Genomic DNA, 24,956 nt, shown 5'->3' with positions numbered 1-24,956 from the left:
TCCGTCAAAACTCTAAAGGCCGACTGCACATTTCCTATCTTCACAATAAAAGCCCTGCTTCATGCTGCCTGCGCTAACAAAATAAGAGTCTCGGAAAGCTGGCGTGCACAAGTGATGTGCACGCCAGCTTTCTGAGGGATCGCTTGTGCACGCCAGTTTTCCGAGACTCTGTATTTAGTTAGCGCAGGCAGCATGAAGCAGGGCTTTTATTGTGAAGATAGGAAATGTACAGTCGGCCTTTAGAGTTTTGACGGAAGGTACGGCGCGAGAGTCTGTTGAAATAAAAAGTGTTTCTCGCCTTCCTCTCGGTCATATTTTCATAATAATGATCTTGCAGCAGCCAGCGTCATCTCACAAGACCCTCCGGTACCGTGAATGTCATTTAAGTGACGTCTTGGTGAAGATTGATGATCACTCATTTTTAGGTCTATTTTTTTAAAAGCCTGGCTGGAGATCGACTGACACACCCCCCGCGGTCGACTGGTAGCTCGCGATCGATGTAATGGGCACCCCTGCACTACAGGCTCTTCTCACTCTTTCTTGTCTCTCCTTCTCACGGAGACATAAAACAAGCGCACCTTCTCACATACTGTTGCCCGTGCAACGTCATACGCTCTCCCCAAGCAAAGAGGTAGCGGCCTGGGTAACGATAGCTGTGATGCTAGCGGTGCGGTGCGGTGCGAGTGGTAATACGAGAGAAAGAAGGTGCGAATCTGGTAACAAATGAAGAACAAGAAAAACAGCAGGGGGTCCATCGTCTGGCGGTGGTTTGGCTTCAAGCGGGAAGACGTTCAACAGACAACTGTAATATGTCGAGTTTTCGGCAAAAGCGTTGCTACAAAAAGTAGCATTGCTATTAATATGTAGCATCATTTGAAAAGTCACCTGCTAGAGAATGAAGAGCGCTTACTCCGCATGTCAACATCTCTGTTCGGTGCCACACCGACAAAATGCCGAAGCAACCATTTCCACATTAACACCGTATGAAAAAATATCTACCACACCCCGAAGGACGTATCCTATTTGAGTTCCTATTATGCAGCTCATTTTTATTTGACAGTTATTTGAAATATCTTGTGTGACATCATGCACAAAAGTGCACTTTATTTGCTTTAAACTATTGTAGTGGCAATCTGTACAAAAAGTGCACTTTAATTGAGTGTTGTTTTGATACGTCATCTTAGTGACATCATGCACAAAAGTGCACTTTGTTTATTTTAAACTATTGTAGTGGCATTCTGTACAAAAAGTGAACTTTAATTGAGTGTTTTGACATGTCATCTTAGTGACATCATGCACAAAAGTGCACTTTGTTTATTTTAAACTATTGTAGTGGCATTCAGTACAAAAAGTGCACTTTAACTGAGTGTTGTTTTGATATGTCATCTTAGTGACATCATGCACAAAAGTGCACTTTGTTTATTTTAAACTATTGTAGTGACGTTTTGTACAAAAAGTGCACTTTAATTGAGTGTTGTTTTGATATGTCATCGTAGTGACATCATGCACAAAAGTGCACTTTGTTTATTTTAAACTATTGTAGTGGTGTTCTGTACAAAAAGTGCACTTTAACTGAGTGTTGTTTTGATATGTCATCTTAGTGACATCATGCACAAAAGGGCACTTTGTTTATTTTAAACTATTGTAGTGGCATTCTGTACAAAAAGTGCACTTTAACTTAGTGTTGTTTTGATATGTCATCTTAGTGACATCATGCACAAAAGTGCACTTTGTTTATTTTAAACTATTGTAGTGGCATTCTGTACAAAAAGTGCACTTTAATTGAGTGTTGTTTTGATATGTCATCTTAGTGACATCATGCACAAAAGTGCACTTTATTTATTTTAAACTATTGTAGTGGAATTCTGTACAAAAAGTGCACTTTAATTGAGTGTTGTTTTGATATGTCATCTTAGTGACATCATGCACAAAAGTGCACTTTGTTTATTTTAAACTATTGGAGTGGTGTTCTGTACAAAAAGTGCACTTTAACTCAGTGTTGTTTTGATATGTCATCTTAGTGACATCATGCACAAAAGTGCACTTTGTTTATTTTAAACTATTGTAGTGGTGTTCTGTACAAAAAGTGAACTTTAATTGAGTGTTGTTTTGATATGTCATCTTAGTGACATCATGCACAAAAGTGCACTTTATTTGTTTTAAACTATTGTAGTGGCATTCTGTACAAAAAGTGAACTTTAATTGAGTGTTGTTTTGATATGTCATCTTAGTGACATCATGCACAAAAGTGCACTTTGTTTATTTTAAACTATTGTAGTGGTGTTCTGTACAAAAAGTGCACTTTAACTTAGTGTTGTTTTGATATGTCATCTCAGTGACATCATGCACAAAAGTGCACTTTATTTGTTTTAAACTATTGTAGTGGCATTCTGTACAAAAAGTGCACTTTAATTGAGTGTTGTTTTGATATGTCATCTCAGTGACATCATGCACAAAAGTGCACTTTATTTGTTTTAAACTATTGTAGTGGCAATCTGTACAAAAAGTGAACTTTAATTGAGTGTTTTTTTGATATGTCATCTTACTGACATCATGCACAAAAGTGCACTTTGTTTATTTTAAACTATTGTAGTGGTGTTCTGTACAAAAAGTGCACTTTAACTTAGTGTTGTTTTGATATGTCATCTCAGTGACATCATGCACAAAAGTGCACTTTGTTTATTTTAAACTATTGTAGTGACATTCTGTACAAAAAGTGAACTTTAATTGAGTGTTTTGATATGTCATCTTAGTGACATCATGCACAAAAGTGCACTTTGTTTATTTTAAACTATTGTAGTGGCATTCAGTACAAAAAGTGCACTTTAACTGAGTGTTGTTTTGATATGTCATCTTAGTGACATCATGCACAAAAGTGCACTTTGTTTATTTTAAACTATTGTAGTGACGTTTTGTACAAAAAGTGCACTTTAATTGAGTGTTGTTTTGATATGTCATCGTAGTGACATCATGCACAAAAGGGCACTTTGTTTATTTTAAACTATTGTAGTGGCATTCTGTACAAAAAGTGCACTTTAACTTAGTGTTGTTTTGATATGTCATCTTAGTGACATCATGCACAAAAGTGCACTTTGTTTATTTTAAACTATTGTAGTGGCATTCTGTACAAAAAGTGCACTTTAATTGAGTGTTGTTTTGATATGTCATCTTAGTGACATCATGCACAAAAGTGCACTTTATTTGTTTCAAACTATTGTAGTGACGTTTTGTACAAAAAGTGCACTTTAATTGAGTGTTGTTTTGATATGTCATCTTAGTGACATCATGCACAAAAGTGCACTTTATTTGTTTTAAACTATTGTAGTGGCATTCTGTACAAAAAGTGCACTTTAATTGAGTGTTGTTTTGATATGTCATCTTAGTGACATCATGCACAAAAGTGCACTTTATTTGTTTTAAACTATTGTAGTGGCATTCTGTACAAAAAGTGAACTTTAATTGAGTGTTGTTTTGATATGTCATCTTAGTGACATCATGCACAAAAGTGTACTTTACTTGTTTTAAACTATTGTAGTGGCATTCTGTACAAAAAGTGCACTTTAACTGAGTGTTGTTTTGATATGTCATCTTAGTGACATCATGCACAAAAGTGCACTTTATTTGTTTTAAACTATTGTAGTGCCATTCTGTACAAAAAGTGAACTTTAATTGAGTGTTGTTTTGATATGTCATCTTAGTGACATCATGCACAAAAGTGCACTTTGTTTATTTTAAACTATTGTAGTGGTGTTCTGTACAAAAAGTGCACTTTAACTTAGTGTTGTTTTGAGATGTCATCTTAGTGACATCATGCACAAAAGTGCACTTTATTTGTTTTAAACAATTGTAGTGGCATTCTGTACAAAAAGTGAACTTTAATTGTGTTGTTTTGATATGTCATCTTAGTGACATCATGCACAAAAGTGCACTTTATTTGTTTTAAACTATTGTAGTGGCATTCTGTACAAAAAGTTAACTTTAATTGAGTGTTGTTTTGATATGTCATCTTAGTGACATCATGCACAAAAGTGCACTTTATTTGTTTTAAACTATTGTAGTGGCATTCTGTACAAAAAGTGAACTTTGAGTGTTATTTTGATATGTCATCTTAGTGACATCATGCACAAAAGGGCACTTTGTTTATTTTAAACTATTGTAGTGGTGTTCTGTACAAAAAGTGCACTTTAACTTAGTGTTGTTTTGATATGTCATCTTAGTGACATCATGCACAAAAGTGCACTTTGTTTATTTTAAACTATTGTAGTGGTGTTCTGTACAAAAAGTGCACTTTAACTTAGTGTTGTTTTGATATGTCATCTTAGTGACATCATGCACAAAAGTGCACTTTGTTTGTTTTAAACTATTGTAGTGGTGTTGTGTACAAAAAGTGAACTTTAATTGAGTGTTGTTTTGATATGTCATCTTAGTGACATCATGCACAAAAGTGCACTTTGTTTATTTTAAACTATTGTAGTGGTGTTGTGTACAAAAAGTGCACTTTAACTTAGTGTTGTTTTGATATGTCATCTTAGTGACATCATGCACAAAAGTGCACTAATAGCTTGTTTTAAAATGTCTCTGACAATCTTGCACGTTCTGTTTTGAAATGACATGAATGTTTGTGCCACTGTGCCAATAACTGTTTCATAAAATGGACTTAGTTGTGATTTCCCTCTCTGCATGAAAGTTTAAAAGTAGCATATATTAATGCAGTATGAAGACACATAGAATCATCATACTGCTGTGATTATATGCATCAAGTGTTCATTCAAGGCTAGGGCAAAATATGGAGATATATATGGTGTATCGTGACATAACCTAAAAATATCCAGATATTAAAAAAAGGCCATATTGCCCAGCCCTACTTCGCTGCTATTGTTGCAAACCATTACATTTCGGGTATTGAATGCTATTTACAACTTTTTGAATAAAGTCGATCGCGATCAGTTAGAAAAGTCAAATCCATGAAATTGTATGAACTGCATCAATGTCTTACTTTGTCTTCTGCTTGGGGGCAGTGTAAGAGTCTTTGTTGCCATCAGAATCCTCATTCTGGTCACTGTAGCTTTCCTTGGTTTCACCCGCAGCCGATTCATCTTTCGACGCCCTTGCGGGAGAAAAGGCCGCGTCATCGTTGTCGTCGTCTCCATTTTCCTCGCCCTCATCTTCCTCCTCGGAGAAGTCAAATGTGTATTTTGGCTTGGACGCTAAAGGAGAGCAGAACACGGAGCAAAGTCAATAATTATTGTTGTGGTTTAGAAGTGGTGTGCATTGATGACATAATACCTGTCTAGATTATTAGAGTTGTGACGTCGTATTACATTTTAACATTACTTTTAAACAGTGGTCTACGTCTACTACCACAACAACTACATCTACAATACTGATACTCCATCGATATTGTTGTGATTTAGAAGTGGTGTCCGATCATGGCATTTTTGCCGATATCCGATATTCCAATATTGTCCAACTCTTAATTACCGATTCCGATAGCAACCGATACCGATAAATACGGTGGTGGAATGAACACATTATTATGCCTAATTTTGTTGTGATGCCCCGCTGGATGCATTAAACAATGTAACAAGGTTTTCCAAAAATATATCAACTTAAGTGCCATGTTTATTATTGAAGTCACAAAGTGCATTATCTTTTTAACATGCCTCAAAACAGCTGCTTGGAATTTGGGACATGCTCTCCCTGAGAGAGCATGAGGAGGTTGAGGTGGGCGGGGTTTGGGTAGGGGGTAGCGGGGGGTGTATATTGTAGCCTCCCCGGAAGAGTTAGTGCTGCAAGGGTTCCTGGGTATTTGTTGTGTTTATGTCGTGTTACGGTGCGGATGATCTCCCGATATGTGTTTGTCATTCTTGTTTAGTGTGGGTTCACACATTTGTAACTGCTAAAGTTGTTTATATGGCCACCCTCAGTGTGACCTGTATGGCTGTTGGCCAAGTATGCCTTGCATTCACTTGTGTGTGTGTGTGAAAGATGTCCGATCATGGCATTTTTGCCGATATCCGATATTCCAATATTGTCCAACTCTTAATTACCGATTCCGATAGTAACCGATACCGATAGATACGGTGGTGGAATGAACACATTATTATGCCTAATTTTTTTGTGATGCCCCACTGGATGCATTAAACAATGTAGCAAGGTTTTCCAAAAAGATATCAACTCAAGTGCCATGTTGGCACTGCCATATTTATTAGTGAAGTCACCCAGTGCATTATTTTTTTAACGTGCCTCAAAACAGCTGCTTGGAATTTGGGACATGCTCTGCCTGAGAGAGCATGAGGAGGTTGAGGTGGGCGGGGTTGGGGATGGCGGGGTTTGGGTAGGGGTTAGCGGGGGTGTATAATGTAGCGTCCCCGGAAGAGTTAGTGCTGCACGGGGTTCTGGGTATTTGTTGTGTTACGGTGCGGATTATCTCCCGAAATGTGTTTGTCATTCTTGTTTAGTGTGGGTTCACACATTTGTAACTGTTAAAGTTGTTTATATGGCCACCCTCAGTGTGACCTGTATGGCTGTTGGCCAAGCATGCCTTGCATTCACTTGTGTGTGTGTGTGAAAAGTCGTAGATATTATGTGATTTGGCTGGCACGCAAAAGGCAGTAAAGGCACGTCCCCAATATTGTTGTCTGGGAGGAAATCGGGAGAATGGTTGCCCCAGGAGATTTTCGTGAGGGGCACTGAAATTTAGGGGTGTCTCCCGGGAAATTCGGGAGGGTTGGCAAGTATGACTGGGAGGCGCAACTGCTCTGTACTTCTCCCTACGTCCGTGTACCATTCCGTACAGCGGCGTTTTAAAAAGAAATACCTTTAACTTTTTGAAACTGATACCGATCATTTCCGATATTATATTTCAAAGCGGGGAGCTGGGGAGGAGACCCTTCCCCAAGTGGAGGAGTTCAAGTACCTAGGAGTCTTGTTCACGAGTGGGGGAAGAGTGGATCGTGAGATCGACAGGCGGATCGGTGCGGCGTCTTCAGTAATGCGGACGTTGTACCGATCCGTTGTGGTGAAGAAGGAGCTGAGCCGGAAGGCAAAGCTCTCAATTTACCGGTCGATCTACGTTCCCATCCTCACCTATGGTCATGAGCTTTGGGTCATGACCGAAAGGATAAGATCACGGGTACAAGCGGCCGAAATGAGTTTGAGGCTCTCCCTTAGAGATAGGGTGAGAAGCTCTGCCATCCGGGAGGAACTCAAAGTAAAGCCGCTGCTCCTCCACATCGAGAGGAGCCAGATGAGGTGGTTCGGGCATCTGGTCAGGATGCCACCCGAACGCCTCCCGAGGGAGGTGTTAAGGGCATGTCCAACCGGTAGGAGGCCACGGGGAAGACCCAGGACACGTTGGGAAGACTATGTCTCCCGGCTGGCCTGGGAACGCCTCGGGATCCCCCGGGAAGAGCTAGACGAAGTGGCTGGGGAGAGGGAAGTCTGGGCTTCCCTGCTTAGGCTGCTGCCCCCGCGACCCGACCTCGGATAAGCGGAAGAAGATGGATGGATGGATGGATATTTCAAAGCATTTATCGGCAGATAATATCGGCAGTCCGATATTATCGGACATCTCTAGGTATTTTGGGAGTAGTATTGGATATCCTTCGCTTTTACCTAAAACTCCCCTTGGAGTCAAATAGAATATTATTTAAAAATATGTTATCTTAATGAATAATGTTGGTATTTTTAAAATATCCATCCATTAGGTACATATCAGGTATCCACCTTTATCTACAAAGAACCTGTCACTCTCATATATAGAGTGATCCTACAGGTGCTACAAATGCATTGGAAAGACTCCACAAAGTCAATATAAAAATGTGTCAAAACCATGTCTTATGTTTAATAAAAGCACAATGTTCAAGGTAAAAGGACCCTTTAAAATACTTGTGTTGTCATCTGCCAGTAAGTAAAATAATTAGTGAAATTAGGTATCTCGGAAGGTATAACAGTAGAGCAAACGTTGACATTTAATTTCAGTAAATGTTCTTTATAGTTGAGTCCAAATTGTAAAGTGGCTGCTATGGTAACATTGCTAGAAGAACCCAAATGCACAGACAACTAAAAGAGAATAAATCTGGATTCTAATCTGAGATGCTATTTTTAAAATCTCCTATTTTCCTCCCACAAATCATGGAAACAGCTGGAATCAAAGGTTTGAGATTCATAAGAGATATTTGACTGGCCAACCATACCTGATGCCCTCTGAGACTTGGTCTCCCGGGGAATGACAAGTGGACTGTTCTCCAGATCACTATCTGAGTTGGACTCAACATCAGACCATGGGTTTCTTTTTTTCACCTTCTTGACAGGCGTGCCTTTGGGCACCGGAGTTTTTCTTACTCTGGGTGCTCCTGTATTAACACACAAAGGAACAAAATGGAAACAACAAAACCACGTGGATGATCACATTGCAAAACAGAGATTAAAATATGTCATTGACTTTAAAAGGGACTGCCTGAAATTGCTTAAATGTTATTTGATGGACGGTTAGTTTGTCTAGCTTTCTGAGACTCTTATTTTGTCAGACGCAGGCAGGATAAAGCGGCGCTTTTATTGGGAAGGCAGGAACTTTGCGGTGGGTCTTTAGAGTTTTGACAGCAGGTTGAAATAAAATAATAATAATAATAATAATAATACACTTTATTTGTAAAAACACTTTACATTGAGCAAACAACCTCAAAGTGCTACAGTGTATTAAAAAGAAAAAGGGCGGCATAGCTCGGTTGGCAGAGTGGCCGTCCCAGCAACTTGAGGGTTGCAGGTTCGATTCCCGCTTGTGCCATCCTAGTTACTGCCGTTGTGTCCTTGGGCAAGACACTTTACCCACCTGCTCACAGTGCCACCCACACTGGTTTAAATGTAACTTAGATATAGGGTGTCACTATGTAAAGCGCTTTGAGTCACTTGAGAAAAGCGCTATATAAATATAATTCACTAATTCACACAAAAAAAAAGATAATGAAAATAAATAAAAATAAAAACTCGAAACTGCCTAATAGCTAGAACTAGTATGCATATATCTAAAAATAAATAAATGCTTTTTTAAAAAGAAGGGTTTTAAACCTTTTTTAAAAGCATCCACAGTCTGTGGTGCCCTCAGGTGGTCAGTGAGAGCCTTCCACAGCCTTCCTGTTGGTCATTCAGCAGCCAGCGTCATCTCACGAGACCCTCGGGTGCCGTGAATGTCAATCAAGTGGCGTCATAGCTAAGACTGATGATCACTAATTTTTAGGTCGATTTTTTTTTTTATGTCTGGCTGGCAATGGACTGACACACCCTCCACCATCGACCGCTAGCTCGCCCACCACGTAATGGGCACCCTGCTCTAACTATAACATTTTTAATTAATTAAGAGTAAATCTACTTCACGGAAATGTGTTTATAGCGGTCAGATCTGGAAACAAACAAATAAACAAAGGACCGCGTATCCTGTTCTCTCTATCTCGACCCAATCATTAATTGTATTACTATTATCGTCAGTATTATGAGGAGCATGGTTCTTTACCTGCTTAATGTGGGGTCATTTCTCTTGCCAGTTGGCACTATCGAAATCAGGGGTCACCAACGCGTTGCCCGTGGGCACCAGGTCGCCTGTAAGGACCAGATGAGTCGCAGCACTTACCAGTGAGCTGCCTCTATTTATTTAATTTTATTTATTTACTAGCAAACTGGTCTCGCTTTACTCGACATTTTTAATTCTAAGAGAGACAAAACTCAAATAGAATTTGAAAATCCAAGAAAATATTTTAAAGACTTGATCTTCACTTGTTTAAATAAATTAATTTCATTGTTTACTTTGCTTGTCATAACTTTCAGAAAGACAATTTTAGAGAAAAAATACAACCTTAGAAATGATTTTAGGATTTTTAAACACATATACCTTTTTACCTTTTAAATTCCTTACTCTTCTTTCCTGACAATTTAAATCAATGTTCAAGTTTTTTTTTTTTATTGTAAAGAATAATAAATACATTTTAATTTAATTCTTCATTTTAGCTTCTGTTTTTTTGACAAAGAATATTTGTGAGAATTTCTTCAAACTTATGATTAAAATTCCAAAAAATGATTCTGGCAAATCTAGAAAATATGTAGAATCAAATTTAAATCTTATTTCAAAGTGGATTTTGACCTATTTAGAACATGTCATCAAAATTCTAAAATTAATCTTAATCAGGAAAAATTACTAATGATGTTCCATAAATTCTTTTTTGTAATTTTTTCAAAAAGATTTGAATTAGCTAGTTTTTTTTCTTCATTTTTTTCGGTTGAATTTTGAATTTTAAAGAGTCAAAATTGAAGATAAACTATGTTTCAAAATTAAATTTTAATTTTTTTCCTGTTTTCTCCTCTTTTAAAACGTTCAATTAAGTGTTTTTTTCATCATTTATTCTCTACAAAAAACCTTCTGTAAAAGGAAAAAAAATGTACGACGGAATGACCTATTTTTATATACCGTATTTCCTTGAATTGCCGCAGGGCATATAGTATGCGCCTGCCTTGAATTACTGCCGGGTAAAACCCGCTTCCCAAAATAATTAGCGCATGCTTAGTATTACCGCCTGCTCAAACTCGTGACGTCACGGGTGACACTTCCCCTGTCATCATTTTCAAAATGGAGGAGGCCGAGTTCAACACCGGTAATTTGAAATCGCATAAAGGGATGAATATTAAGAGCTATTCAGTAGGATTTAAGGTCCAAGCTTACATCACACTCAAATTTTTACTGCATGCCTTTAGTAAGTGCCGGAGTGAGAAGAGGTTGTAAAATAATTAGCGCATGCTTACTTTTACTGCATTCCTTTGGTAAGCGCAGGAGTGAGAAGAGGTTTTAAATTAATTAGCGCCCCGGCGGCAATTCAAGGAAATACGGTATCTAGATTTATTTATTAAAGGTAAATTGAGCAAATTGGCTATTTCTGGCAATTTATTTAAGTGTGTATCAAACTGGTAGCCCTTCGCATTAATCAGTACCCAAGAAGTAGCTCTTGGTTTCAAAAAGGTTGGTGACCCCTGCTCTAAATAATCATTTTGTTCTGTTGATATAAAAACAACTTTTTGTAAAAAAATGGTCACTAATGTGATCAGGTAAAAATATATTATAATAATGGACGCCACAAGTAAAGCCATGAATTGATTAACGTGGACTCCGTCTTAAACAAGTTTGAAAACTTATTGGGGTGTTACCATTTAGTGGTCAATTGTACGGAATATGTACTGTACTGTGCAATCTACTAATAAAAGTTTCAATCAATCAAAAAAAACTGACCTGGTTCTTTCTTCTCCTTCTTCACACGTGGAGTCTTTGGTTTGATTGCAGGAGTTTCACCTGCTGCTGCGTCTCCATCATCGTCACCCTCCAACTTCAGAGCTGGGTCGGTGTCAACCTGAGAAGAAAACAGCTGGTTGGCTGTGTTTCTCATAAGCATTTTTACCTTATTTACTGTCGAATTTCTTAAAGGGGAACATTATCCCAATTTCAAAAGGGTTAAAAACAATAAAAATCAGTTCCCAGTGGCTTGTTGTATTTTTTGAAGTTTTTTTCAAAATTTTACCGGTCCCGGAATATCCCTAAATAAAGCTTTAAAGTGCCCTATTTTCGCTATCTTCGAAACCACTGTCCATTTCCCTGTGACGTCATACAGGGCTGCCAATACAAACAACATGGCGGTTACCACAGCAAGATATAGCGACATTAGCTCGGATTCAGACTCGGATTTCAGCGGCTTAAGCGATTCAACAGATTACGCATGTATTGAAACAGATGGTCGGAGTGTGGAGGCAGATAGCGAAAACGAAAGTGAAGAAAAAATTGAAGTTATTGAGGGAATAGCTACTGATGCTAATGAAGTGGCCCATAGCATGGCGGCCTTATTAGCATCGCCGGTAAAATGTGCGGACCAAACGATCAGGACTTTTGCATCTTGTGACACTGGAGCAACTTAAATCCGTCGATTGGTAAGTGTTTGTTTCGCATTAAATGTGGGTATCTAGTTTCAAATGTACATACAGCTAGCGTAAATAGCATGTTAGCATCGATTAGCTGGCAGTTATGCCGTGACCAAATATGTCTGATTAGCACAAAAGTCAACAACATCAACAAAACTCACCTTTGTGATTTCGTTGACTTAATTGTTGCAAATGCATCTGCAGGTTATCCATACATCTCTGTGCCATGTCTGTCTTAGCATCGCCGGTAAAATGTGAAGACACTTTGGTATATTCAATGGGGGTCTGGCGGGAGATTTCTTGCCAGTGGTGCAACTTGAATCCCTCCCTGTTAGTGTTGTTACGCCCTCCGACAACACGCCGACAAGGCATGATGTCTCCAAGGTTCCAAAAAATAGTCGAAAAAACGGAAAATAACAGAGCTTAGAGCCGGAGTTTGTAATGTGAAAATGAATATGGCGGGTGTGTTACCTCGGGGACGTCACGTTCTGACGTCGTCGCTAAAAGAGCGATAAACAGAAAGGTGTTTAATTTGCCAAAATTCACCCGTTTAGAGTTCGGAAATCGGTTAAAAAAATACATGGTCTTTTTTCTGCAACATCAAGTTATATATTGACGCTTGCATAGGTCTGCTGATAATGTTCCCCTTTAACTTTTTTGACCTCGGGGCCCAACTTTTCCACTACAAAGGGGCTCAGTGAAATATTAACACTGAATTAGTCATCTTACTCCTGCTTTAATGGTAATCAATAGAAATGTCCGATAAGATCGGACCGCCGTTATTATTGGCCGATAAATGCTTTAAAATGTAATATTGGAAATAATCGGTATCGGTTTCAAAAAGTAAAATGTATGACTCTTTAAAACACCGCTGTGTACTAGGACGTAGGGAGAAGTACAGAGCGCCAATTAAACCTTAAAGGCGCTGCCTTTGCGTGCCGGCCAAGTCACATAATATCCACGGCTTTTCACACACACAAGTGAATGCAAGGCATACTTGGTCAACAGCCATACAGGTCACACTGAGGGTGGCCGTATAAACAACGCCAACACTGTAAACCCGCACCAAACAAGAATGACATACACATTTCGGGAGAACATTCGCACCGTAACACAACGTAAGCACAACAGAACAAATACCCAGAACCACTTGCAGATGCTTGTTTTCATTCAGAAAAATGTAACTTTGGGCGGCATGGCGTAGTGGGTAGAGCGGCCGTGCGAGAAACCTCAGGGTTGCAGGTTCGCTTCCCACCTATTGACATCCAAATCGCTGTCGTTGTGTCCTTGGGCAGGACACTTCACCCTTGCCCCCGGTGCCACTCACACTGGTGAATGAATGATAGGTGGTGGTCGGAGGGGCCGTCGTCAGTCTACCCCAGGGCAGCTGTGGCTACAGATGTAGCTTACCACCACAAGGTGTGAATGAATGATAGGTTCCCACTTCTCTGTGAGCGCTTTGAGCATCTGGTAATAGGAAAGCGCGATATAAATCTAATCCATTATTATTATTATTATTATTACCTCTCGCATGTGATGAGAAGGAGAAAAAGAATTAGCCCACTCTTTCAGCTTCATCTGTTGCACAAATAAATAGACTAATAGTCTGGACTGAGTGAAGCTGTTTTATTTATGTTTTGTGTCTTTTTTCCACATGCACTTTAAAGGGGAACATTATCAGCAGACCTATGTAAGCGTCAATATATACCTTGATGGTGCAGAAAAAAGACCATATATTATCTTTAACCGATTTACGAACTCTAAATGGGTGAATTTTGGCGAATTAAACGCCTTTCTGTTTATCGCGCTGGAGGCGATGACGTCAGAATGTGACGTCACCGAGGTAACACACCCGCCATTTTCATTTTCAACACATTACAAACACCGGGTCTCAGCTCTGTTATTTTCTGTTTTTTTGACTATTTTTTGGAACCTTGGAGACATCATGCCTCGTCGGTGTGTTGTCGGAGGGTGTAACAACACTAACAGGGAGGGATTCAAGTTGCACCACTGGCCCGAAGATGCCAAAGTGTCTGCCGCCAGACCCCCGTTGAATGTGCTGGAGTGTCTCCACATTTTACCGGCGATGCTAAGGCAGACATGGCACAGAGATGTATGGATAACCTGTAGATGTATTTGCAACTATATTACGTTTCCTTCCACCCACATTTAATGCGAAACAAACACTTACCAATCGACGGATTTAAGTTGCTCCAGTGTCACAAGATGCGAAAGTCCTGATCGTTTGGTCCGCACATTTTACCGGCGATGCTAACGCAGCTATTCGGCCATGCTATGGCTATGAATAGCTATTCGCTCAATAACTTCAGTTTCTTCTTCAATACTTTCATACTCCAACCATCTGTTTCAATACATGCGTAATCTGTTGAATCGCTTAAGTCGCTGAAATCCGAGTTTGAATCCGATCTAATGTCGCTATATCTTGCTGTGGTATTCCCATTGTTTGTTTACATTGGCAGCGCTGTGTGACGTCACAGGGAAATGGATAATGGTTTCGAAGATAATGAAAATAAGGCACTTTAAAGCTTTATTTAGGGATATTCCGAGACCGGTAAAATTTTGAAAAAAACAACAAGCCACTGGGAACTGATTTTTATTGTTTTTAACCCTTTTTAATTTGTTATAATGTTCCCCTTCAAAGGATGGCTGTGTTTTCTACTAGTATAGACTGAAGCAGTTTTATTAATGTTCATGCACTTTAAAAGATGGCTGTGTTAACTACTAGCCTAGACTGAAGCAGTTTTTTTATTTTTGTACCTTTATTGTTTTTATTTGCACATTTTTGTTACTCATACGAAGACGTTAAGAACAGGGCAGGTTGAGCCCAGTTTATAGTATACTCTGGACCAGGGGAAGGGAACCTATGGCTCTAGAGCCAGATGTGGCTCTTTTGATGACTGCATCTGGTTCTCAGATAAAACTGAGCTAACACTGCTTAACACAATAAGTAATGACTAATTCCACTTGTAATCAAAGTGTTAAAAATAACGTTCAAAATATTAAACATGCTCATGCATTTGAATCCATCCATCCTTTTTTTTTTTACCGCACTTGTTCAAGAAATTGCATGATTTATTTATTATTGGTTTTTTTAGGGCTTGCCCTCCTGGGGGTTCTTCAGACCACCAAGCACCGACATTAAGGCCTGTTTCAGGGTTACGATATATATATTTTTTTCAATAAGTCTCTCAGTTGCTTTCCAGCAATTATCTTTTTCTCTTTTGTTCTCGCTTGCGCTCTGGCTCCAGCTCCAACCCTGTCTCTCCTCCCAGCTGCTGCTAATAATAGAGCAACAGGTGATTAGATAACAAGGCCCAGGTGGGCAATCTACACACCTGTCGCTGATTTCAAGGCCGGTACTGGCACACCCTGCTTCGCTGCAGGCCCGCAGGCCACGCCCCTCCACAGTTAGCTTCAGAATATCAACGTTATTACAAAGAATACGAGAGCTATTATACTCCAGAAATGTTGGTCTTACTTAAAAATGCACGCGTTTAGTTGTGTTCAGTGTTGAAAAAAAAAAATGATATGGCTCTTACGGAAATACATTTTAAAATATTTGGATTCTTGGCTCTCTCAGCTAAAAAGGTTCCCGACCCCTGCTCTGGACTGAAGCTGTGTGCCTTCATTGTTTTTGTAACTGTTGTTTTGAGTCGTGTTTAAAAAAAAATGCACTTTGTGAAAGTCAAAGTATAATATTTCCCATAGTTGTAGTGGGTATCAGGATTATTGCAGGGAGAGCATGTCCCACATTCCAAGCCGCTGTTTTGAGGCATGTTAAAAAAAAGTATGCACTTTGTGACTTCAATAATAAATATGGCAGTGCCATGTTGGCATTTTTTTCCATAACGTGAGTTGATTTATTTTGGAAAACCTTGTTACATTGTTTAATGCAGGGGTGCCCACACTTTTTCTGCAGGCGAGCTACTTTTCAATTGACCAACTCGAGGGGATCTACCTCATTTATATATATATAATTTATATTTATTTATTTATGAAAGAGACACTTTTGTAAACAAGTTAAATGTGTTTAATGATAATACAAGCATGTGTAACACATATAGATGTATTTCTTTCACGAAGACAAGAATATAAGTTGGTGTATTACCTGATTCTGATGACTAGCATTGATTGGAATCAGACAGTAATGATGATAACGCCCACATTTTCGAATGGAGGAGAAAAAAAGTTGTCCTTTCTGTACAATACCACATGAAAGTGGTTGGTTTTTGGCATCTAATTCATCCAGCTTCCATACACTTTACAAGAAAAACATTGGCGGCAAATTCCGTAGCTTGCTTGATTGACATTCACGGCACCCGAGGGTCTTGTGAGATGACGCTGGCTGCTGCCAGTTCATTATTATGAAAAAATGACAGAGAGGAAGGCGAGAAACACTTTTTATTTCAACAGACTTTCGCGCCGTCCCTTCCGTCAAAACTCTAAAGGCCGACTGCACATTTCCTATCTTCACAATAAAAGCCCTGCTTCATGCTGCCTGCGCTAACAAAATAAGAGTCTCGGAAAGCTGGCGTGCACAAGTGATGTGCACGCCAGCTTTCTGAGGGATCGCTTGTGCACGCCAGTTTTCCGAGACTCTGTATTTAGTTAGCGCAGGCAGCAAGAAGCAGGGCTTTTATTGTGAAGATAGGAAATGTGCAGTCGGCCTTTAGAGTTTTGACGGAAGGTACGGCGCGAGAGTCTGTTGAAATGAAAAGTGTTTCTCGCCTTCCTCTCGGTCATATTTTAATAATAATGATCTTGCATCAGCCAGCGTCATCTCACAAGACCCTCCGGTACCGTGAATGTCATTTAAGTGACGTCTTGAAGATTGATGATCACTAATTTTTAGGTCTATTTTTTTTTAAAGCCTGGCTCGAGATCGACTGGTAGCTCGCAATCGACGTAATGGGCACCCCTGGTTTAATGCATCCAGCGAGGCATCACAACAAAATTGGGCATAATAATGTGTTCATTCCACCACTGTATATATTGGTAACGGTTGATATCGGTATCTGTAATTAAGAGTTGGACAATATCGGGTATCGGCAAGAAAGCCTTGATCGGACATCCCTAATTGCAACACTGCGTGATGACGTGCGTTACCTTTTTCTTTTTGGGGACTTTCTTGGTCGAGTCCGATTTGAGTGGCTGAGAAGGCGGATCCACCCTGCGGCCAAATGGTGATGGCATTGTCTCCTCCAGATTCAGCTTCTTGGCCTTGGGCTTCCCCACTTTGCCTTTGACTAGTTTGACAACTTTCCCCAAGCTCTGCTCTTCCCGCTCCACTGCCTCATGTTTCTGAAGCCAAAGCAAATGAAATCCAGTAAAAATGGCAACAAAGTGTTTGCGTTAGCGCGCATGTTGATTGTAAACACCTACATCTAACTCTTCAATGAACACTGCCAAGTCCTCCTTCCACAGGTCTTCTGAGGATTTCTTCTGGAGATTTTGCAGCTCCACTGTCTGCACACAGATACAATATTAACAGGTGAACATGAAGGGTGTCTCGTGCGATTCAAACTGGGCTCACGCTGGACACCTGTGGTGCAAGTACTCTGAGATTGTTCCTTTGCTCAAAGTGTGGCTGCCATCATCCCAACATTGGTGTGCAATCTGTCTTGGTCCACTAGCAAGTGAACTCTTATTTGGTGCACAAGAAATCTGCGTTCAAAGAACTCCGGCTTATTAGTGATTTCCGGAGACCCCCAAAAAAGTCTGGGGGCTATAGAACTTTTATATTGGGGCTCCAGTACTCTGGAATGCTCTCCCGGTAACAGTTAGAGATGCGCCCTCAGTAGAAGCATTTAAGTCCCATTTTAAAACTCATTTGTATACTCTAGCCTTTAAATAGACCCCCTTTTTAGACCAGTTGATCTGCTGTTTCTTTTCTTTTCTTTTCTACTCTGCCCCCCTCTCCCTTGTGGATGAAGTGTTGGCTGTCCAGAGTCGGGACCCGGGGTGGACCGCTCGCCTGTGCACTGGTTGGGGACATCTCTGTGCTGATGACCCGTCCACTATGGACTGGACTCTCACTATTATGTTAGATCCACTATGGACTGGACTCTCACTATTATGTTAGATCCACTATGGACTGGACTCTCACTATTATGTTAGATCCACTACGGACTGGACTCTCACTATTATGTTAGATCCACTACGGACTGGACTCTCACTATTATGTTAGATCCACTATGGACTGGACTCTCTCAATATTATGTTAGATCCACTATGGACTGGACTCTCACTATTATGTTAGATCCACTATGGACTGGACTGTCACTATTATGTTAGATCCACTATGGACTGGACTCTCACACTATTATGTTAGATCCACTATGGACTGGACTCTCACGCTATTATGTTAGATCCATTATGGACTGGACTCTCACACTATTATGTTAGATCCACTATGGACTGGACTCTCACACTATTATGTTAGATCCACTATGGACTGGACTCTCACACTATTATGTTAGATCCACTATGGACTGGACTCTCTCAATATTATGTTAGATCCACTATGGACTGGACTCTCACTATTATGTTAGATCCACTATGGACTGGACTGTCACTATTATGTTAGATCCACTATGGACTGGACTCTCACACTATTATGTTAGATCCACTATGGACTGGACTCTCACTATTATGTTAGATCCACTATGGACTGGACTCTCTCAATATTATGTTAGATCCACTATGGACTGGACTCTCACTATTATGTTAAATCCACTATGGACTGGACTCTCACACTATTATGTTAGATCCACTATGGACTGGACTCTCACTATTATGTTAGATCCACTATGGACTGGACTCTCTCAATATTATGTTAGATCCACTATGGACTGGACTCTCACACTATTATGTTAGATCCACTATGGACTGGACTCTCACACTATTATGTTAGATCCACTATGGACTGGACTCTCACGCTATTATGTTAGATCCATTATGGACTGGACTCTCACACTATTATGTTAGATCCACTATGGACTGGACTCTCACACTATTATGTTAGATCCACTATGGACTGGACTCTCACACTATTATGTTAGATCCACTATGGACTGGACTCTCTCAATATTATGTTAGATCCACTATGGACTGGACTCTCACTATTATGTTAGATCCACTATGGACTGGACTGTCACTATTATGTTAGATCCACTATGGACTGGACTCTCACACTATTATGTTAGATCCACTATGGACTGGACTCTCACTATTATGTTAGATCCACTATGGACTGGACTCTCTCAATATTATGTTAGATCCACTATGGACTGGACTCTCACTATTATGTTAAATCCACTATGGACTGGACTCTCACACTATTATGTTAGATCCACTATGGACTGGACTCTCACTATTATGTTAGATCCACTATGGACTGGACTCTCACTATTATGTTAGATCCACTATGGACTGAACTCTCACACTATTATGTTAGATCCACTATGGACTGGAATCTCACACTATTATGTTAGATCCACTATGGACTGGACTCTCACTATTATGTTAGATCCACTATGGACTGGACTCTCATTATTATGTTAGATCCACTATGGACTGGACTCTCACTATTATGTTAGATCCACTATGGACTGGACTCTCACACTAATATGTTAGATCCATTATGGACTGGACTCTCACACTATTATGTTAGATCCACTATGGACTGGACTCTCACACTATTATGTTAGATCCACTATGGACTGGACTCTCACACTATTATGTTAGATCCACTATGGACTGGACTCTCACACTATTATGTTAGATCCACTATGGACTGGACTCCCACACTATTAGGTTAGATCCACTATGGACTGGACTCTCACACTATTATGTTAGATCCACTATGGACTGAACTTTCACACTATTATGTTAGATCCACTATGGACTGGACTCTCACTATTATGTTGGATCCACTATGGACTGGACTCTCATTATTATGTTAGATCCACTATGGACTGGACTCTCACTATTATGTTGGATCAACTATGGACTGGACTCTCACACTAATATGTTAGATCCACTATGGACTGGACTCTCACTATTATGTTGGATCAACTATGGACTGGACTCTCACACTAATATGTTAGATCCACTATGGACTGGACTCTCACACTATTATGTTAGATCCACTATGGACTGGACTCTCACACTATTATGTTAGATCCACTATGGACTGGACTCTCACACTATTATGTTAGATCCACTATGGACTGGACTCTCACTATTATGTTGGATCAACTATGGACTAGACTCTCACACTAATATGTTAGATCCACTATGGACTGGACTCTCACACTATTATGTTAGATCCACTATGGACTGGACTCTCACACTATTATGTTACATCCACCATGGACTGGACTCTCACACTATTATGTTAGATGAACTATGGACTGGACTCTCACACTATTATGTTAGATCCACTATGGACTGGACTCTCACACTATTATGTTAGATCCACTATGGACTGGACTCTCACACTATTATGTTAGATCCACTATGGACTGGACTCTCACACTATTATGTTAGATCCACTATGGACTGAACTCTCACACTATTATGTTAGATCCACTATGGACTGGACTCTCACACTATTATGTTAGATCCACTATGGACTGAACTCTCACACTATTATGTTAGATCCACTATGGACTGGACTTTTACACTACTATGTCAGACCCACCCAGTCCATTGCATCCGGTCTCCCCAAGAGTGGGTGGTTACCCACATTTGCGGTCCTCTCCAAGGTTTCTCACAGTCATTCTCATCGACGTCCCACCGGGTTGTGAGTTTTTCCTTGCCCTTATGTGGGCGCTGATCCGTGGATGTCGTTGTGGCTTGTGCAGCCCTTTTAGACACTTGTGATTTAGGGCTATATAAATAAACATTGATTGACTGATTGATTAATTACTGAAGGCACAAGATGTGCTTTGACCTGGGGTGAAAAGTTGCTGCTTATTTGAGGATGGAATACTTATTCCACTCGTCAAAAACTGACAGTTTGTCCCTAGATTTGTGTTGGTATTCCATGTCTTACACGTACCAAACATGTCTGTGTAAGGAAGTGAACTAAGCGGGCATCAATGGTATGATGGCAATGCCAGTGCTAGCCTGGATTATATGTTTATATCCTTTACTTTGGTCCATACCAAGTACAAATGTGAACACAGCCTAAAACCATAGACGTGCAGACAATAGAAATAATTATGATTCACCAAACCTTTTGGTCCCTTTGTTTCAGGAGCTCCTCAACCTTCTCTTTTGTCAAGCACCACAGAGACATGTTAAGGATGTAGTTAAAATTGGGGCCCGCGGTAGAACCAGAGTCCTCCGAGCTGTCACTCTCATTTCCGTCATTGTCATCTTCTTGAGCCTGTGAGAAAAAGCAAACATGCGGCTAAGAATCCATTTGGACTCTGCAGGAACGTTTGTTGGTAATGTCAACAATCAGACCAACTTCAACTAAGAAGTGTTTCACTCTCCATTTTATGTTAGATCCACTATGGACTGGACTCTCTCATTATTATGTTAGATCCACTATGGACTGGACTCTCACACTATTATGTTAGATCCACTATGGACTAGACTCTCACTATTATGTTGGATCCACTATGGACTGGACTTGCAAACTATTATGTTATATCCACTATGGACTGGACTCTCTCATTATTATGTTAGATCCACTATGGACTGGACTCTCACACTATTATGTTAGATCCACTATGGACTAGACTCTCACTATTATGTTGGATCCACTATGGACTGGACTTGCAAACTATTATGTTATATCCACTATGGACTGGACTCTCTCATTATTATGTTAGATCCACTATGGACTGGACTTTCACACTATTATGTTAGATCCACTATGGACTGGACTTTCACACTATTATGTTAGATCCACTATGGACTGGACTCTTTCATTATTATGTTAGATCCACTATGGACTGGCCTCCCACAATATTATGTTAGATCCACTATGGACTGGACTCTCACTATTATGTTAGATCCACTATGGACTGGACTCTCACTATTATGTTAGATCCACTATGGACTGGACTCTCACTATTATGTTAGATCCACTATGGACTGAACTTTAACACTATTATGTTAGATTCACTATGGACTGGACTTTCACATTATTATGTTAGATCCACTATGGACTTGACTCACACTATTATGTTAGATCCACTATGGACTGGACTCTCTCACTATTATGTTAGATCCATTATGGACTGGCCTCTCAAAATATTATGTTAGATCCACTATGGACTGGACTCTCACTATTATGTTAGATCCACTATGGACTGGACTCTCACACTATTATGTTAGATCCACTATGGACTGGACTCTCACTATTATGTTAGATCCACTATGGACTGGCCTCTCACAATATTATGTTAGATCCACTATGGACTGGACTCTCACTATTATGTTAGATCCACTATGGACTGGACTTTCACATTATTATGTTAGATCCACTATGGACTGGACTCTCACTATTATGTTAGATCCACTATGGACTGGACTTTCACATTATTATGTTAGATCCACTATGGACTGGACTCACACTAAAATGTTAAATCCACTATGGACTGGACTCTCACACTATTATGTTAGATCCACTATGGACTGGACTTTCACACTATTATGTTAGATCCACTATGGACTGGACTCTCTCATTATTATGTTAGATCCACTATGGACTGGACTCTCTCATTATTATGTTAGATCCACTATGGACTGGACTCTCTCACTATTATGTTAGATCCACTATGGACTGGCCTCTCAAAATATTATGTTAGATCCACTATGGACTGGACTCTCACTATTATGTTAGATCCACTATGGACTGGACTCTCACTATTATGTTAGATCCACTATGGACTGAACTTTAACACTATTATGTTAGATCCACTATGGACTGGACTTTCACATTATTATGTTAAATCCACTATGGACTGGACTCTCACACTATTATGTTAGATCCACTATGGAATGGACTTTCACAATATAATGTTAGATCCACGATGGACTGGACTCTCACTATTATGTTGGATCCACTATTGACTGGCCTCTCACACTATTATGTTGGATCCACGATGGACTGGACTCTTACTATTATGTTGGATCCACTATGGACTGGACTCTCACTATTATGTTAGATGCACTATGGACTGGACTCTCACACTATTATGTTAGATCCACTATGGACTGGACTCTCACTATTATGTTAGATGCACTATGGACTGGACTCTCACACTATTATGTTAGATCCACTATGGACTGGACTCTCACTATTATGTTAGATGCACTATGGACTGGACTCTCACACTATTATGTTAGATCCACTATGGACTGGACTCTCACTATTATGTTAGATCCACTATGGACTGGACTCTCATTATTATGTTGGATCCACTATGGACTGGACTCTCACTATTATGTTAGATCCACTATGGACTGGACTCTCACTATTATGTTAGATCCACTATGGACTGGACTCTCACACTATTATGTTGGATCCACTATGGACTGGACTCTCACTATTATGTTAGATCCACTATGGACTGGACTCTCACTATTATGTTGGATCCACTATGGACTGGACTCTCACACTATTATGTTAGATCCACTATGGACTGGACTCTCACTATTATGTTAGATCCACTATGGACTGGACTCTCACACTATTATGTTGGATCCACTATGGACTGGACTCTCACTATTATGTTAGATCCACTATGGACTGGACTCTCACTATTATGTTGGATCCACTATGGACTGGACTCTCACACTATTATGTTAGATCCACTATGGACTGGACTCTCACTATTATGTTAGATCCACTATGGACTGGACTCTCACGCTATTATGTTAGTTCACAGTATTCACAAACCCCGTTTCCATATGAGTTGGGAAACTGTGTTAGATGTAAATATAAACAGAATACAATGATTTTCAAATCCTTTTCAACCCAAATTCAGTTGAATATGCTACAAAGACAACATATTTGATGTTCAAACTGATTAACATTTTTTTTTTTGCAAATAATCATTAACTTTAGAATTTGATGCCAGCAACACGTGACAAAGAAGTTGGGAAAGGTGGCAATAAATACTGATAAAGTGGAGGAATGCTCATCAAACACTTATTTGGAACATCCCACAGGTGTGCAGGCTAATTGGGAACAGGTGGGTGCCATGATTGGGTATAAAAACAGCTTCCCAAAAATGCTCAGTCTTTCACAAGAAAGGATGGGGCGAAGTACACCCCTTTGTCCACAACTGTGTCAATAGTCAAACAGTTTAAGAACAACGATTCTCAAAGTGCAATTGCAATAAATTTAGGCCCATAATATCATCAAAAGGTTCAGAGAATCTGGAGAAATCGCTCCACGTAAGCGGCATGGCCGGAAACCAACATTGAATGACCGTGACCTTCGATCCCTCAGACGGCACTGTACCAAAAACCCAAATCAATCTCTATAGGATATCACCACATGGGCTCAGGAACACTTCAGAAAACCACTGTCACTAAACACAGTTCGTCGCTACATCTGTAAGTGCATGTTAAAGCTCTATTATGCAAAGCAAAAGCCATTCATCAACAACATCCAGAAACGCCGCCGGCTTCTCTGGGCCCGAGATCATCTAAGATGGACTGATGCAAAGTGGAAAAGTGTTCTGTGGTCGGACGAGTCCACATTTCAAATTATTTTTGGAAATATTCGACATTGTGTGATCCGGACTAAAGGGGAAGCGAACCATCCAGACTGTTATCGACGCAAAGTTCAAAAGCCAGCATCTGTGATGGTATGGGGGTGCATTAGTGCCCAAGGCATGGGTAACTTACACATTTGTGAAGGCACCATTAATGCTGAAAGGTACATACAGCTTTTGGAACAACATATGCTGCCATATAAGCGCCGTCTTTTTCATGGACGCCCCTGCTTATTTCAC

General features: G+C 39.9%; 1 protein-coding gene across 3 annotated transcripts in view; it reads right to left on the bottom strand.

The window, feature by feature from the left end:
• top2b (DNA topoisomerase II beta) overlaps window positions 1-24,956 on the bottom strand; it is a 132,126-nt gene that overhangs the window by 13,883 nt on the left and 93,287 nt on the right. For all 3 annotated transcript variants that reach the window (XM_061882614.1, XM_061882616.1, XM_061882615.1), the window contains exons 26-31: window positions 21,215-21,367; window positions 17,356-17,439; window positions 17,080-17,274; window positions 11,273-11,390; window positions 8,199-8,357; window positions 4,997-5,207 (exon numbers count right to left, since the gene is read on the bottom strand). In XM_061882614.1, coding sequence (XP_061738598.1) covers window positions 4,997-5,207; window positions 8,199-8,357; window positions 11,273-11,390; window positions 17,080-17,274; window positions 17,356-17,439; window positions 21,215-21,367 — 920 coding nt within the window. The remainder of the gene's footprint in view (window positions 1-4,996; window positions 5,208-8,198; window positions 8,358-11,272; window positions 11,391-17,079; window positions 17,275-17,355; window positions 17,440-21,214; window positions 21,368-24,956) is intronic.

The sequence above is a fragment of the Nerophis ophidion genome, linkage group LG21, assembly GCF_033978795.1.
Source record: "Nerophis ophidion isolate RoL-2023_Sa linkage group LG21, RoL_Noph_v1.0, whole genome shotgun sequence".
Lineage (NCBI taxonomy): Eukaryota > Metazoa > Chordata > Actinopteri > Syngnathiformes > Syngnathidae > Nerophis > Nerophis ophidion.
Note: the sequence above shows the minus strand (reverse complement) of the source record. Positions and strands in the feature narration are given on the sequence as shown.